This window comes from Cynara cardunculus (genome assembly GCF_001531365.2).
Source record: "Cynara cardunculus var. scolymus isolate 2C chromosome LG 13, CcrdV1, whole genome shotgun sequence".
NCBI lineage: Eukaryota > Viridiplantae > Streptophyta > Magnoliopsida > Asterales > Asteraceae > Cynara > Cynara cardunculus.
In genome coordinates, this window is record NC_037540.1 from 20,861,432 (window position 1) to 20,877,055 (window position 15,624).

The 15,624-nt window shown below is 31.3% G+C and overlaps 1 protein-coding gene across 1 annotated transcript; it reads right to left on the reverse strand.

Annotated features, from left to right (window-relative positions):
- Window positions 1-3,585: 3,585 nt before the first annotated feature.
- On the reverse strand, window positions 3,586-5,293 carry LOC112525524 (expansin-B11-like). Its single transcript, XM_025135686.1, has 4 exons — window positions 5,111-5,293; window positions 4,679-4,791; window positions 4,310-4,503; window positions 3,586-4,206 (listed from the first exon to the last, which is right to left on the reverse strand). Exons 1-4 carry the CDS (start codon window positions 5,265-5,267, stop codon window positions 3,879-3,881), a joined length of 792 nt encoding a protein of 263 aa, XP_024991454.1. The 5' UTR covers window positions 5,268-5,293; the 3' UTR covers window positions 3,586-3,878.
- Between the last annotated feature and the right edge of the window lie 10,331 nt (window positions 5,294-15,624).

Here is a 15,624-nt window from a genome sequence, read left to right on the forward strand (position 1 = left end):
CTAAAATGCCCTTTAATTATAATTTTAACTCAACCTACCATAATTACTAATTTCCTTGTTTATCCGTTGATTTGTGGTTGAGATTGGTTCTCACAGTTACCACAAACAACTCAGTTCTCCCTTGAATAGGCCCCTATATATATATATATATATATATAATTAATAACATTTTATGATATTTTTTCTAGTTGATATTTGTATGTAATGTTTTTAAAAAAAATTAGAAAATAAATATATTTGGTCAAAATTGGATCAAAATATTGGATAAATCAACCTGATCAGCAAGATAACCGATAGTAGTAATCAATGAATGGAGTCAATCCGATCCGATAATTCATTGGATTGAATCGTTTGTCTAGTGTTAATTAGATTAGGTAGAATGACAAAATCCAACATTTACAATGGATGATTGGATCACGTTACACTTAAACCCATTAGATTTCAGCCAATTAACACAACAAACATCGATATCCATCCTAGCACCCAAAAGCTACAATTAAAACAAATACATAAGCTTAACCCAACATCAAAACCGAGAAGCTTTCTACAATTCGTTCATTGATTGAACTTTGTTTTGGTTTCTAACATGAATCCCCTCATGGCAATAACCTAGATATGTATTAGAAGTTCAATCAAAAACTATCTTTAGCTACAAAGGGGTCTAATTGGAAAGCAATGAGTTCCTGGATTTGGAATGGTAAATCTTGGTCTATGTTTTGTAAATGTTCGTTAGACATCGTTTCTTCACTCTCTGTGTACCAAGAGCCGTTAACCTTCATACCTCCAATGGTAGATCTTGGTCTCTACTAACACAATTTGCAAAAAGCACCCATCCCCACCAGATAGACAAGCAAACAAATCCAAACACACTAAGAGTGGGAGGGGCCGGAGAAGAAGGATACTGAGAGGGACGTTGTGTCAAGACTTGTTTTTCTATATGTTTTAATTGCTTGTACACGAGCTTCACATACATGTATTTTTACCGCTACGCTAACTCCTAGCTTTAAGTGTAAGAGACGGAAACGACAAAGAATAGTAATCCGTAAAGACAAAACAACAACAAACTGTAAATCATATAAACAAAAATAACAATAAAATGTAAACCGCAAGAATGCAAATCATAATTTCAAAAGTACAAGATGGAAATAACAATTTTCAACAAACCATAGGGACGAAAATGGAATTTACCCAATTTAAACACAACTGGTGAATAATTTTGAGTTTACTAAAAACACGAGGACAATTGGTATAATTTAGGGGTTGTTTGGTTGTTTTTTCATTAAGTAATTTATGGATAAAGCTGATTGTATGAAATAATGTATCTATATAGATTGAGAAGGGTTTTTTCATAGACGGAAAAGAACATTATTTAATTTGGAAAGGATAGATTTGGAATTTTTTTGAATTTATACATAAAACTCCCCCAAATGTTTACCGAGTAAGTCACTTCCAATATCATTAAGCCACTATAAAATATTCATGTCATGTGTATATTATCGAATAAGCTATGAGTCTCGTTAAACTGTTAACAAACACTCTTACTTTTATACGATATTTCAACAAATCAAAATAATAGTTTCTATATCAAACATCTTTCATAATATTAGGAACGTGAATCACTTGCCTAATATAAAATATGACCAAATCATGCTTAAAAGGATTTTGTTTGAAGAATATTTTTCAAAGCATAATTTAATATCTATATATATATATATATATATGTATATATATGTATATTTAAGTGTCTGTGATTTTTTAAATTTATTTTCAAAAATATTTATTAAACTTCTTGTTTGAAATTTGTAATCATCACAACGAACTTTTTGAAATTCAGTTCCAAAATAAAAACCACAATAAAATATATTTTATTTTAATAAATATTTATTCATATAAATAAATAATATAAAATCACAACTTGCATGACACAAGACTTCTATTAAAACATGTTTTTATTTATTTATTTAATTATTAAGACACATCCCTTGCTTTTTGAAAAAAGAAAAACGAGATATTCTCCAAAGGTGGAACCTTGACTAAATAAACAAGGGGAACATGGGTAAAGGGCCCTCCCTTATTTGACTTACTCATTTTTGTTGATTTAAATAGGGGACATATGGACAAAGGTCTCCTCTCTTATAGAGAACATCCATATTACTTGTCGTTAAAACAAATATAATATTTATTTTTATATATTTAGATGGTGTTTGTTTGTTAAGACGTGCTGAAATCTGAAGTCTGATTTCACTTCTGATTTATAAATAGTGGTGCTAAAATATAAAATCTGAATCAGTCAGACTGTTTGTTTTTTACGTCTAAAATCTTAAATCTGAATCAATTATACTGTTAATTTTTTTATTTTATTAAAATAATTATATATATATATATATACATATATACACACACATACAAATATCACAAACAATACATAAACCACTAGTTGATTATGAATCCACAAATCAATAAACAAACTACAATCTTTGGAACAACCCAAATCATGTAATCAGAATTCCGAACCACTTATTGATCATGAAACCAGAAGACGAAAAACCCAAAAGTAACATCAGAACAAAAAAATTCAACTCAAATTTTGTACATCTTTCGCTCTATAATTACAAGGGAAGTAAACAGGATGATCATTAGTGGATTGAACCCAAGAATTGCTAAGAAAGTAAACATGACCACTTGCAAATCCTTCAACGGTGATACTCTCCAAAAAGAACTCTTTTTATGCTTATTAGGCGACGGTAATTGCTCCTGGAGTTCCAAAATTTGAATCCACCACTATGTATGACCACATCTATATCTCATTCAAACTTAAACAAGATTTTGGGTGAAGACAAAACAAATTATTGAACAAATGTAAGATGGTTCTCACTAGTAGATAGAACAAAGATGGGTGAAGACCATCAAAACTAGTAAAGAAGAACACACATTCATGTATATATATATATAAAGCAGGAGGTAGAAATCGAAATATCTTTTAAAGATTTTAGGTTAGCAGATCGAGATCGAAAGCTGTGAGAGACCAATTGCTGTGAGATTGAGCAACTTGGGGATTGGTTGTATGAGAGAGCTGGAGATCGAGAGCCACTGTGAGATGAGCGATTGTGAGATTCAGCTATGCTGGAGATCGAGAGCGACTGTGAGAGATCGAGATCGAGAGATGAGCGATTGTGAGATGAGCGACTGTGAGAGATAGAGATCGAGAGATGAGCGACTGTGAGAGAGCTGGAGGCGTGAGATGTAGTGGCGACTGTGAGAGATCGAGAGAGTTTAAGAGGTATTAAGAGAAATAGTTACCACTTAATTTTTCAGAGGAAACACAAAGGAATAAGCTCTTATTTGAACAAAAAAACGTTCTTAATATCACAAATGTCTGATCAAATCAGACTTTAGAGGTATTAAGCTCTTAATACCAAAAAAACAAACAGGCCCTTAAAATCAAAGAACTTATGACAGTTTATTTATATTATTAGGGCTTGGAGCGTTTTGAGGGTTAACGACAAGATTTACATGTACATCTCTGATTTAGTTAAACCTCGTATATAGCATTGTTGTCGTTATAAGTTATAGGTTTAATAAATTAAAGACACACTGTTATTATTGATTTTTATGATGGAAATACAAAAGACAATACATTTAACTTGACAAAAACATTAAAATATGCCCATCTCAGTATTTTGTAATACTTGATGCCATTTTGGTACATACATACTACATGATTCTTCAATCTAAAAAGGGTGACCTAGCGGTCAACTGTATTTCACAATTATTGTGAATTCAGATATGTGACTCTTCTTATGCCACCTCTTTCTTAATTCTTGCGTGAAATTTCAAAATGATAAATGAAAGATCTGATATGTCCTCAAACAACCTCTTTAGAGATAGTTGACCATAGACCTATATGTGGCACCTGGCGTCCATCCGCTCGGAATCACATCTTTTGCCACCAAGATCTTCTCGGAATACTGTGATATCAATCGTAGCGAAAATGGAGGGTGTAGCTCCCTCCCAGGGTCGATTTTCCAAACTGCACCCCAAGATTGCACCATTTTCAACCATTTGTTACTATTTTTTTCTTTCAAACTCACTCCTGCTAGATCTCCGTCCCCTTCTTCAAATTCGATCACGGTCGCAAAGTAATTAGGGTTCGATCCCTGGTCTACATGGAACATTATATTTGTTCTTGAATAATCACATTCAACCCTGTAAATCACATAAAACAATTAAAAGAATAAAAAAAATGATAGAAAACAACCAATACTGTATGATTATCTTCGGGTTTTTTAAGGGTCATAAATAAAATTACCGTGCAAATCGAATTTTCAAAACTCCAGCATCACGTAAATGTTTTTCTTGGCCCGGTTTTGCCATAGCACCAAATGCAGTTCCACTAAGATCAAAATGAGCATGGTCAGAGGCACAAACGCCTCCGGGGCAAAAATCAGTAATGACAACCCTAACCGGTTTTCTTGAACAAGATGGATCATTGGTACATTTTACCTATATAACAACAAATAGTTGTTTCAAGCATCAATCATAAGAAACTAAAACAATTCAGTAGACAAGGTTGGACTTGTAACCTATTTTTGAATTTTTTATTTTTTAAATATTATATCCTTTTTATTAAAACCTAAAATAAACCATTTTTAAATATGGTGTCCATTGGCCTACTTACCTCATAACAGGCCCCACATTCTCTCCCTGCATGGTAAAGAGATGGACCAATTCCAGTCACCATGGAAGAAAATGGTGCTTGTGACACTGCATTTCCATACCCACATGAACCTCCTGCATTATTTACCAAATTAGCCTTGCATTAACATTGTAACATATCAAAATGCAACAAACACAACAAAGGGCAAATATGGAACTAACCAAACACGAAAAATGTCTCATCAAATACCACCAAACCAAACTAAACCTTCGATTAAGTTAGTTGAGTCATTAAACGACAAACGGATACATTAATGTAAAATGATGGTATTTTAATGCAAAAATAACGGTCAGGAAAATCTCTATTCAAACTAGCGATGAATATCCCTAAAACCTAGTTTTTCATTTACCGGTTAAGCTGACATTAAAGATTTTAGTAATGTTATGTTCATACCATCACTTCCGGCACCATCAGGACTGCCGTACCAGGTGGCGGAAGCGGTGGACCAGTGGGTGGCGACGGTGGATATGTTGAAGTGTCGTGGTCTTGTGGCAGAAGACAATGTGAAGAAAGTTAGAAGACAAAAAAGGAATAAATGTGTTCTAGCCATTGCTATTGGGATTGGGGTGCTCTGCCACTAAGTGTACCTAATTCTTGCTTTTTAAGGCTAGGGTTTATATAGAGGGATTTTGTGACCCTTGTTGCTTTCAACTCCACGTTTGCCATGTTCTTAAATCCTCCAAAATCTAACCCCATTTTCATTGTTTAATATTTCTTATTTTTATAGATCGGGATGACAAGACAACAACTACAGACAGGTTAAAAGATAATTTCTGTACATATAACTGTTTTTCTTGTTAACTCATATGTTTAGTATTCTGCTGCTTCATCTTATATTTATCGTGAATTAACCTGTATTTCAAGACATGTTTCGTGTCGAGGATGACGTTCGTATATGTTAGATGGGAAGCTCATCATAGTCAAAAACAATAGAAGATGCGATTATCAAGAAGTCATCGTTAAGTTGCAAGTGATTAAATGTTGAACGGACGGAAGAGAATAACTAGATATCTAAAGTTTTTATTCAATTCGGAGACAAGACATATGATTGAACTAAATCTAGATATATTGCAGGTTTTAACCATGGAGTCGGAATATGTTTTGGAGACCAACACCAAAGTTTATCTAGATTTGATGTCAAAATTTGAATGACGTACTTTCTTCGTTATAATTGGTCAAGGCACAAATTCAATTCCAAACATGTTCCTTTTATTATGGCTTGATTTGGTAAATCTTATTTGAAACATATTGATCAAACTGGTTTGACGAAACTTCAAAGCAAACAGGCTGATGTGACCTTTTGGGTCAGATTTTTAATCTTTGGTTTCGATTTTCACATAGAATCATTTATTGTTTAAGGAAAACATTATATATATGGCACTACAAACTGTAAAAAGATCTAGGGTAAATGGCTACAAAATTTCGAATCCATCGGCCAATTACTCATGTCTCAGTCAAAACAGCCGAATTGCTTCGATATAGTTTGATAAATTGATATCAAGACGTCAGTTCAAATAAGAAGGCTAAATATCGTGGAAGATAATGTGAATTTTTTCAAAAAAATCTATTTGAAGATGCATATGTGAATCAAAATTATAGATTATTTATATAAGTTCACATATTCATCTTCAAATGAAAATTTTTTGATGATTCACATATGAACCTTTTGTTAAGCTTCTCATGATATTTAGCCTTCTTATTTGAAATTCCTACTTGATATCTATATCATCAATTACAAAAGCTACCTGTTACGGTTCAAAATGTGTACTAAATAATATAGAATTGTACGTTTATTACAATAATTCAAGAAAAAAGTCATTGTTACATTAATTATGAACCAAAGGGCTGTTTACTACCTGCTTACCGCCTCTTACTGGGTAAGAGACGCTTACCCTATCAAAGATACTGTTGTTTATCAAGTTCATCTTACCAGTCCATATTTGCAAAGTTTGTTATATTTAAAAGTAAAATTCCCAGACAATTTAGTTTGTCGATAACTTGTTTGGTTGCAACAAAGAGGTCGCGTGATCGATTTATGAGGAAGACACTCAGACATCTTTACACGTTTATAATATTTGACTGGGTTTTATGCCTTCGAGTCTTTGAAAAAAATGAGTTTTTTTCTTCCAAATTTTTACTTTTTCAACATAAATGTTTTTGATATCTTCAAATGAATTTAAAAACATTTTTAATTTATGTTTAATTAGAAAACTGTATGGACTGATATTTCTGCAGCTATGGTTGAACTCATGAAGAGGTTATCTTCATCTTTTTTTTATTAACCTGGATATCCAACCTGCTATACGAACTGACTAATCCCAGGGCGACCACCTGCTTTGCAGATAGCCCGGAGTCACCATATTTGAACCTCCGTGGCCACAATGCGATTTTTATTCCTCATTGGATTTGAACCTGAGACCTCTTGGTACTTTTGACCTTTGGAGCCAAACTCAAACCAATCACGCACCACCCTTGTGGTTATCCTCATCTTTAGTATATACACATAAATTTTGCAAAGATAAAAATAGTGAAAATTTTTGAGGTTTTCATTTTCTTGAGCAACATAAATCAAAAATACAATTTAGAGAGATACCAAATAGTCTGTACAGTCTAACCGAAAGTGAGTTATTTTGTCCTGGGGGACATCGTGCTTCAAATTCCAGCATAATTCGTAAACCGCTGAAATTGTCCTAAAAAAGCGATCTTGTCACTTAGCATTACCAGTTTGATAATTATGTGGTAAAATTATTGTCAGGTTTAATTTCGTTTTTTAATTTTTTTTTCAACAATTGTTGACCTAATAAGCTAAATGAAGGATTCTACTTAATCACTATTGTTGAACTAGTAAGCTAAATGAAGGATTCTACTCAATGAGTGATTAATGCTAACCTAAATCGTACTTTTATCTTGTTAACATTTGTTACATGCTTTCTAAGGGGCCGTTTACCTTAACACTTACCCGGTAAGCGTTTAATGGTAAAATTCAACACTATCGCTTACTTACCAGTAAGATTTTAAGCTACCAAAACGACATCGTATGTAACAACTTACCCGGTAAACACTAACCGTTGTAAGAGTTGTCGTAATCAATTACTGGATAAGACTTTCAGTCCTTGCCTCGCTCTTACCGAGTAAGATTCTTAGTGCTTGCCATATTTATCCGGTAAGATAATGTAACTTGGTAAACACTTACTCAAGTAAGCATTTGGTAAACGGCCTCTAAATTCAAATAAAAAATGAAAATGGATTTTACCCAAACATGTTTTTTAGTCAAATTAATCGGTTAAAAAAGCTGGTCTGCCGTCCATACTGTTTTTGAATTTGTTTGATAGAGAAAATAAAAAGTAAATATTAATTTTAATTAAAAAAATATTAAAGTATTTCCCAATGATCCTGCCGTTAATGGTGGTTATTGGTCGTTGCTTTTACTCTGAATACACACCTACCATCAATCCAATGACGTTTTTGTCCCTTTCGTAATTCAATCTTTTTGATTTTATTTTTTCCAATAATTCATTTTTAATTTGAAAATAATGAGTTTGATGTGAAATTTGGTTGGATTTTCATGTATATAATTCAATTATTTCATAATATTTAATAAATCCCATCGAGAAAGAAACTCCACCCACCGAATCTTTTCTCCATTCTTTCTTTAACCATAAATTATTATTTTCATATTTTGTTTTTTTTATTATTATTTTCATAATTGTCGGCAGGAAAAAAACATTTTCTATGTTTTTATGCTTTTTAATCTTACCAAATGACGTCGTTTTACAAAGAAAAAAATTTATTTGTCATCAACACCATTTTTACTTTTTTTTTAATTTACAGAAGAAATTGTTGAAAAAATAAATTTTTAATTAAAAATAAAACATGTAACATTTCTTAGGTACACTTGAATAAAAAATATATGTTGGCACAAAATAAGGAGGCTATTTGACACACAAATGGTTGGGGTTCACATTCACTTCATTTATGAGTTTTCGAAAAGTTGTAATGTTATCAAATCAATAATGATTCCTTTATCAAATACTTATTTGAAAAATGCTTATTACATATTATTTACTTTCCAACTGAGTATGAAAATCTTACCCAATAAGTGAGAGATGAGACTCTTACCCTGTAAGTGCTTATCGGGTAAAAAACGTTTTGCCATGATCCATTTCGATGCCCGAGAATCTTACCTGATAAGGTAAGTGAAAGTGATGCTTTTACAAGTAAACACTTACTTGATAAACATTTGATAAACGATCCAAGAAAAAACAAGATGATTTACAAGAATGCATAATCTTATATAGGTTCTAAAAGTATAATATAACCACATACTATATTTGGTACACTTTATTAAATTATTGAATAAACTACAATTTTTGTTCATGTGGTTTGTGAAAGATTATGATTTTTATTCTTGGGGTTTTAAAATTTTGATTTTTATTCTTGCGGTTTGTAATTTATTGTTGTTTTCATCTTTGAAACAAAATCTATTAAAAATCCTACATTTAACTTAGGAGTATTTTAGTCTTTTTAAATATTTCTTTTTTTTTTTAGTTTATTAAATATCTTTTTTGGTATTTTAACATTTTTGATTTAATCATACTATATATTTTTTGATAAATAAATTAATATATAAATAAAATTATATTATTTTGTTATTGTTTATGATAAAATAATTAAATATTTTTTATACAATTCGTTGTTACATATTTTAGGTCATCATAGTTTTAGTTTCTTATTAGCTCGATTTCTATCACTAACATTATTCAAGTGCAAGTTATTGAGTACTATTTGAATTCTTTTTTTCATTATAGACTAAACAATATTAACTATATTAGGCTATTTTTACCAAATAAATTTTTATTAATAAAACACATAATTTTCTAAATTAATTGTAACACATTTATATAGGACATACATTTGTTTGGTATAATTGAATGAATTATGAGACCAAACAATTATACGTCTCATTAATAAAATTACATATATTTGAGTTGTGTTTGATCTCCAATGGATACGTTTTAAAACCTTGCAAAGATTATATATACCTTATGAAACGGGTCAAAAGTCTTCAAAAATGTATTCAAATAAATACCTTATGAATCGTTTTATTCAAAAAGATTATATACAGTATAATGAACGTAATTACTAAATTAGTTATTTAAAAAATATCGACTAGTTAACCCAATATGACTTATCTGTATTAAAAAATTAACAGTTCTTACTACAACCTATCGAGACCGAACCCTCCAAGATAATGTTTCGATAACTGGCTAATGCTATATATATCAACTTTTGCTACGGGATTGATTTTTAGATTTAATTACTTTTTCATGATGAAATTTTGCAACGTGTAAGAAGACGTTTGTTTCCTATGACAAATTAAAAAGTTGTCATTTTTCATAATTGATTTATGGACGATAAATTTTTCTAAAAGATGACTACTTTTTGTAATGTTAACTAATACAAAAAGTTTAAAAAGTTATAGTCATAAAAATGAGCCATGATTTGGATGCAATAAATTAAACAACCCCAAAATTTTGGATATTAAATCTACAATTTCAAAATTATATTGCGTAAGTGTGGTTTGTATTGAATTATGGATTTCGTCCTTGGCCGTAAGAGCTGTTAAAATTTTCTCGTTAAATGCCTATGTGGCCAAATGCTAGTCAGGTGAGATCAATTTGTATTTTCTTTATGATTTTATTAGTGCATAATTTTGTAAAGCATATGTATAACTATTTAAAACATTTAAAAGAAATCCTTAATTAACCCCATCATAGATGCCCTTCCGCCGGTGCCCCTCCTTGGCACCCTCCCTCCTGCACCGCATAACCTCCTCCCCTTTCCCCTTCCACCATCATACCATTTTCCCTCCAAAACTCGGGAGAATCCAACCGCACAACGGCTTTCTCTTCCCCTTCCTCGTTCATACTTGGGCCCTTATTAACCAGCATCAACACCATGGAAGATGAGGTTCTCCATTTGTGTTTTTGAAGGTTTAGGTTTTCATGAAAGAAGAAGATAAATAATGGCTTGGTTTTGGGTTCCCACCACGGTTTATGTGACTAGGTGTCGGAGAAGTTTCTCGTGGTGGAAGGACGACGCCCATAAGGAGGGACAATGAGGAGGGTTAATTTCAAAAGTTTTTTGTTTTTTTCCTGAAATACTTTATGTACTTGTACATATGCTTTCCACTTGTATATTCAGTTTTTAGTATAAAAATGTAAAATGACCAAAACACTCTCACATTAGGGGCACTAAACGCCACCTCTTGGTGGAAATTAGGGCCAGAAACCCAAGCCATATCAAAACACAAACCATAATGAACGTCAACATAATCTTGAGATTGTAGAGACAATATCCAAAATTTTGATAAACTATAGGAACGGTTTTTGTAATTTAGTCTTCAAAATACGTTGTCAAGAAAATAAAGTCAAATGTTAACAACAAATCGTCTAAATCTTTATATATATTCCAAAACAGAAACCGTTATAAAAATCGATCACATATTAGATAAAATATTATAAAAAGTTTAGTTATTAATTAAAAAAAATGTCTATCTTAAAAGATAAGCACATTTTAACAATTTATCATCATAAGAATTTGTCATTCGATCAAAAAGTTACATTAAAAAAATTTAGTCAATTTAAAAAACATTTGATTTTTTTAATTTTTAATTAATTATATATAGTTGTCAAATAATCAAAAATAATAATAATTAACAAATCAATAAAATCATCAACATCTAAACATTAATGTTATAAAGTTATATGTCACAATGACACATATCATGTTAACTAAACAAAAACTAAACTGGTATAATAGTTATTAATAACAATGTTCTAAATACTTGTTACTTGTTTACATTTAATTTATGTTTTTTTTTTCTAAAAAAATGAGTGTTTGGTTGGAGGTATTAGAAGGTAATGAATGGAAATGATGATCATTGATCATGTTTGGTTCAAATTAGGAAAGGAAATGGAATGAAAAGTGGTGTTTGGTTTCAGATTTTTAATCAATCATTATAATAGATTTGAGTAAAAATCATTCCTCCCTAACTTGGGAGGAATAGAAACTTTTCTCTGATTCTACCTCTCATCCCTCTCAAGCATCACCGACTTACCCTCTTCTTCCCGTCTCCATGCAGCAGCAATACAGTCCGCTTCTGCAACCCCATTACTGTCGGCCAACAAATCTACGAGTTCCTTCTTCATCTCTCGTGAACCCTAGCCCTAGCACCTCCAAACACATATCTGTTCAAGAGATGAAATTACCTTCGTTTTTCAAGGAGATGAAGATGGTTTTGATTTTCGTTTTTAGAGATTAAATAGGATATTAAGATGATTTCAATTTTGTTTTGGAGATGAAATAAGATGGAGATGTGTTAGAGATATGTTGGATTTGCTTGTTGTAATGTAGATGGAAATGGAGATATGTTGGATATGCCTTTGTCAACTCTTGATTTTCATGTTTCTGAATAAATGTTACTGGTCAACTATTAAGCTCAATAAGTTCATGGTTTTTTATATAACATCACATACATTGCATATAAGACAAATAAGTTGGAATAATAGTCCATAAAATAGTTATGCATATAAAGCTCACAAAACATTTAACTCATTTTTCAAGATATTATTCTCTTTATGTGGTATGGATCACCAAAGATCGTTATTAGTTGGCATAGATGGGTTTTTACCCACATATGTTGATATGATCTTTACAAGTACTTCTCTTTCCCAGTGCTTCTTATAACGATTATTGATGTCTCAATACGTGAATCCATATGTACATAGAAAACATATTACTACTTTCTAAGTATAATTTTTAAACATATTGAATAACATTAAACATACGCTAAAAAAATATAAAAACAAAAAATAAAACATGTGGCATGCATAGCTCCTTGAGAGATGTTCCATTCAGTTCGGTTTCGGAAAACTTTCCGCCGGGGCCTAACATCAAAGGCGCAGGTTGATCTCTTTGGTTGAGGTTGCAATTCATTTTGACACATGGGAAGGGCTTACTCTACTAGTGGCTCGGCTTGGTCTCGCTCCGTTCATGTACTATTCCTCCCCATTAAAAAAAGAGCGTTCAAGAATGCTGCCACCCCTGGAATCAATAAGAAATCAAGTTCTAAGTTTCAGATAAGTGAATAAACCGAAACAAAAGAAGAGATCTTTCTCGCTCGACACCTAAAGTGCACTATGATCCGCTTTTGAGTTCAAGATATTTTGGACATACAATATAATAATATTGATCCTTACTAAACATGTTATTTTATACATAAACATGTGTCCCGTTTTAAATACTCATAATACTCACTCGAATGCATATTCTCACCGTTCCTGCTTGCAACACAACCTACATAACGCATATATGCTTATGTCAATGGTCAGCCTTTACATAAGTTAATAGTGTGCCGAACTACACCACAAACTTACACACTACCATGCTAGCTACCAGACAGTCATACCAAACTACTTCACAACTCCACATAATTGTGCCAAATAACAAAAGGATTCCACACTACCATGCATAATGCACATACAGTTTTTCTAGGTTTTGAAATACGATTGTTTCATCTATTCAACTGCAAAAAGCTTCAGTTTTACACCAAACCTCTTCGTTCTTTTTTGAACACAAACACTCCTCACATGTATACCTGCTTATATATGCATCAAACCAATGTTCTAAAAAACATGTCATGATGCTGAGGTGCAACCTTGCCGCCACGTTAACCCCCTTGGCATGGATATAACTTGTGGAGCTCGCCATGGCCTGCCATGGTGCGCCATGACCCTTCATGGCGCGTTATGGCGTTATAAGGCTCATGAGATATTTGCAATTTTTAGAACTTGAATAGGAGTAACTTTATCGTTTTTACGGGCCACCTATTTAATCAACAAAAAAGGGGAAAATGAAAAAACCCACAATTATTACTCAACATACGAAAAATATTGTCTGATTACTTTAATTTGTTGCCTTTTGATTTCATTACTTTGATTTGTTGTTTGATTACCAAATAGAGACTGTAAATAGTGACTTGTTTTGTATATTTGATATCATTTTTGTAAACTTTATATATTTGATATCAAATTATCAATTCATGGTTATTCTTTTCTTATCTTTTTATATTGAATTTAAATTGTTAATAATTTAATCATTATTATTCAAGACACTGACATAAATACACATACACACACATGTATATATAGAGATTTACCGCCTTAAGCTACACGTTGGAAAATTCCATGACCTTGTCGTAACTCATAAGGCTTGAGACTTGACCTTGTCACTATGCCACGTCTCACGTCATTTAGAACCTTGGTTCAAAACATACATATCGACAGCAATCACATATTCAAATTCCCTGATTCCACCCTTCTTTTCCAATAGCAACGTGTTTGGTCATTCTTGACCAAGCGTGACCAAACTTACCACCTTTAGGTCTTAAAATCACAATTTCACTATAAAGTAAAATTTTGAGAATTAAGAAAACAATATGAGAATTATATTGTTTTCTACTTATTATGAAAATGACTTTTTCTCTAGATTTTTGTTTTTTAATTTTAAGTGAAAAACTTTTATTTTAACTTTTAACTTGTTAGTTTTTAAATTATTTTTAAATACGAATGTTAAAACCAACTAATTGGTAAAAGATTTGTGCAAAACGAATGCAAATGATACATTTTTGACTTAATAAAATTGTGATCATTACAGTACTTATAATAACAAATGTAGTTTAAGTATTCATTATATCACTTATATATAGAATGAAAGTGTCGACTTAATGACATGCTTTCTTCTGATTTTAGTATTCTCCAAATCGTAATTTACGGTGTTAGACGGGGCGATATAAATATAAATACGATCCCGAGGTTTCAGACACATCGCACTTCCTGTCGAGTCGAGGATTTTACATTTTTTCTTAAATTGAGTTTTGATCACCGTCCAAACCAAGAGATATTGATTTGAAATCATGAGAATTGAATACTGAGGTGTTGGGGAATCGTGGTTGAATTTGAGATATCCCACATTGGTGAGAGATTAAAAGAATTGAATAATGAGGTATGTATAAGTAAGAAGAATGAGATTCATTGTGCCAACTCATGACGCTTGATCACAAGGTTATCTTACTTGGATGACCCTATTTTTTATTATTTCTTTTATATCAGTTGACTTTAAAATAACAATGAAAGATATTTTATATGATAAAGTTGAATTAAAAACTTTAAAATAATATAATGAACAATTTATTGATTGTTTTAGTTTGTTATAATTAAAATTGAATCTATCACAACCTTTTTATATTAACTAAATGTGATTATAAGTAAAATAAAATAAAATAAACCTATATGTAAAGAAGTTACATGTTATATGTGATATATTCGAAGACGGATATAGGTATGTGAAAGAAGGAAAAAATGAATTTGAAATCAATCATTAACCAATGTCAATATCAATATAATATATTAGAGGAGGAACCAAACAAATAATACAAAATATATAACCATGATTGAAATTAAAACTAACCAAATAATACAAAATAAGGAAGTGAATATTTAAAAAGAAGTTAAATATCTTATAATACGAAGAGAGTTTTGTGCAATTATTAGGTTGTCCTTTTTTGACCAATCATCTTTCATAAAAAAATTTAATATAAAAAACTAATATAAAAAATTGCATAAAGTTGACAATAAATCAAAACCATAAAATTGGTTGAAGTTAGACCATCCACATCCCTGCAATCCATTTACACTTTCAATTGTGCCACATCAGCTTTTGCAATTATTTTCCACACACCTGCAATTCACCTACAACACTTTCAACTGTGCCACGTCACCTACACTTTCAAAAGTGGTCCCCACTACAACATTTATTAACTATTTTATAAATTATTTATATATACA

Excerpts from the sequence above, each read along its gene's own strand:
- LOC112525524 (XM_025135686.1), bottom strand. The coding sequence starts at position 5,267 with ATGGCTAGAACACATTTATTCCTTTTTTGTCTTCTAACTTTCTTCACA. Across the intron at positions 4,792-5,110 it reads TGATGGTGCCGGAAGTGATG|GAGGTTCATGTGGGTATGGA; the intron begins GTATGAACATAA and ends TAAATAATGCAG. Across the intron at positions 4,504-4,678 it reads AATGTGGGGCCTGTTATGAG|GTAAAATGTACCAATGATCC; the intron begins GTAAGTAGGCCA and ends GTTGTTATATAG.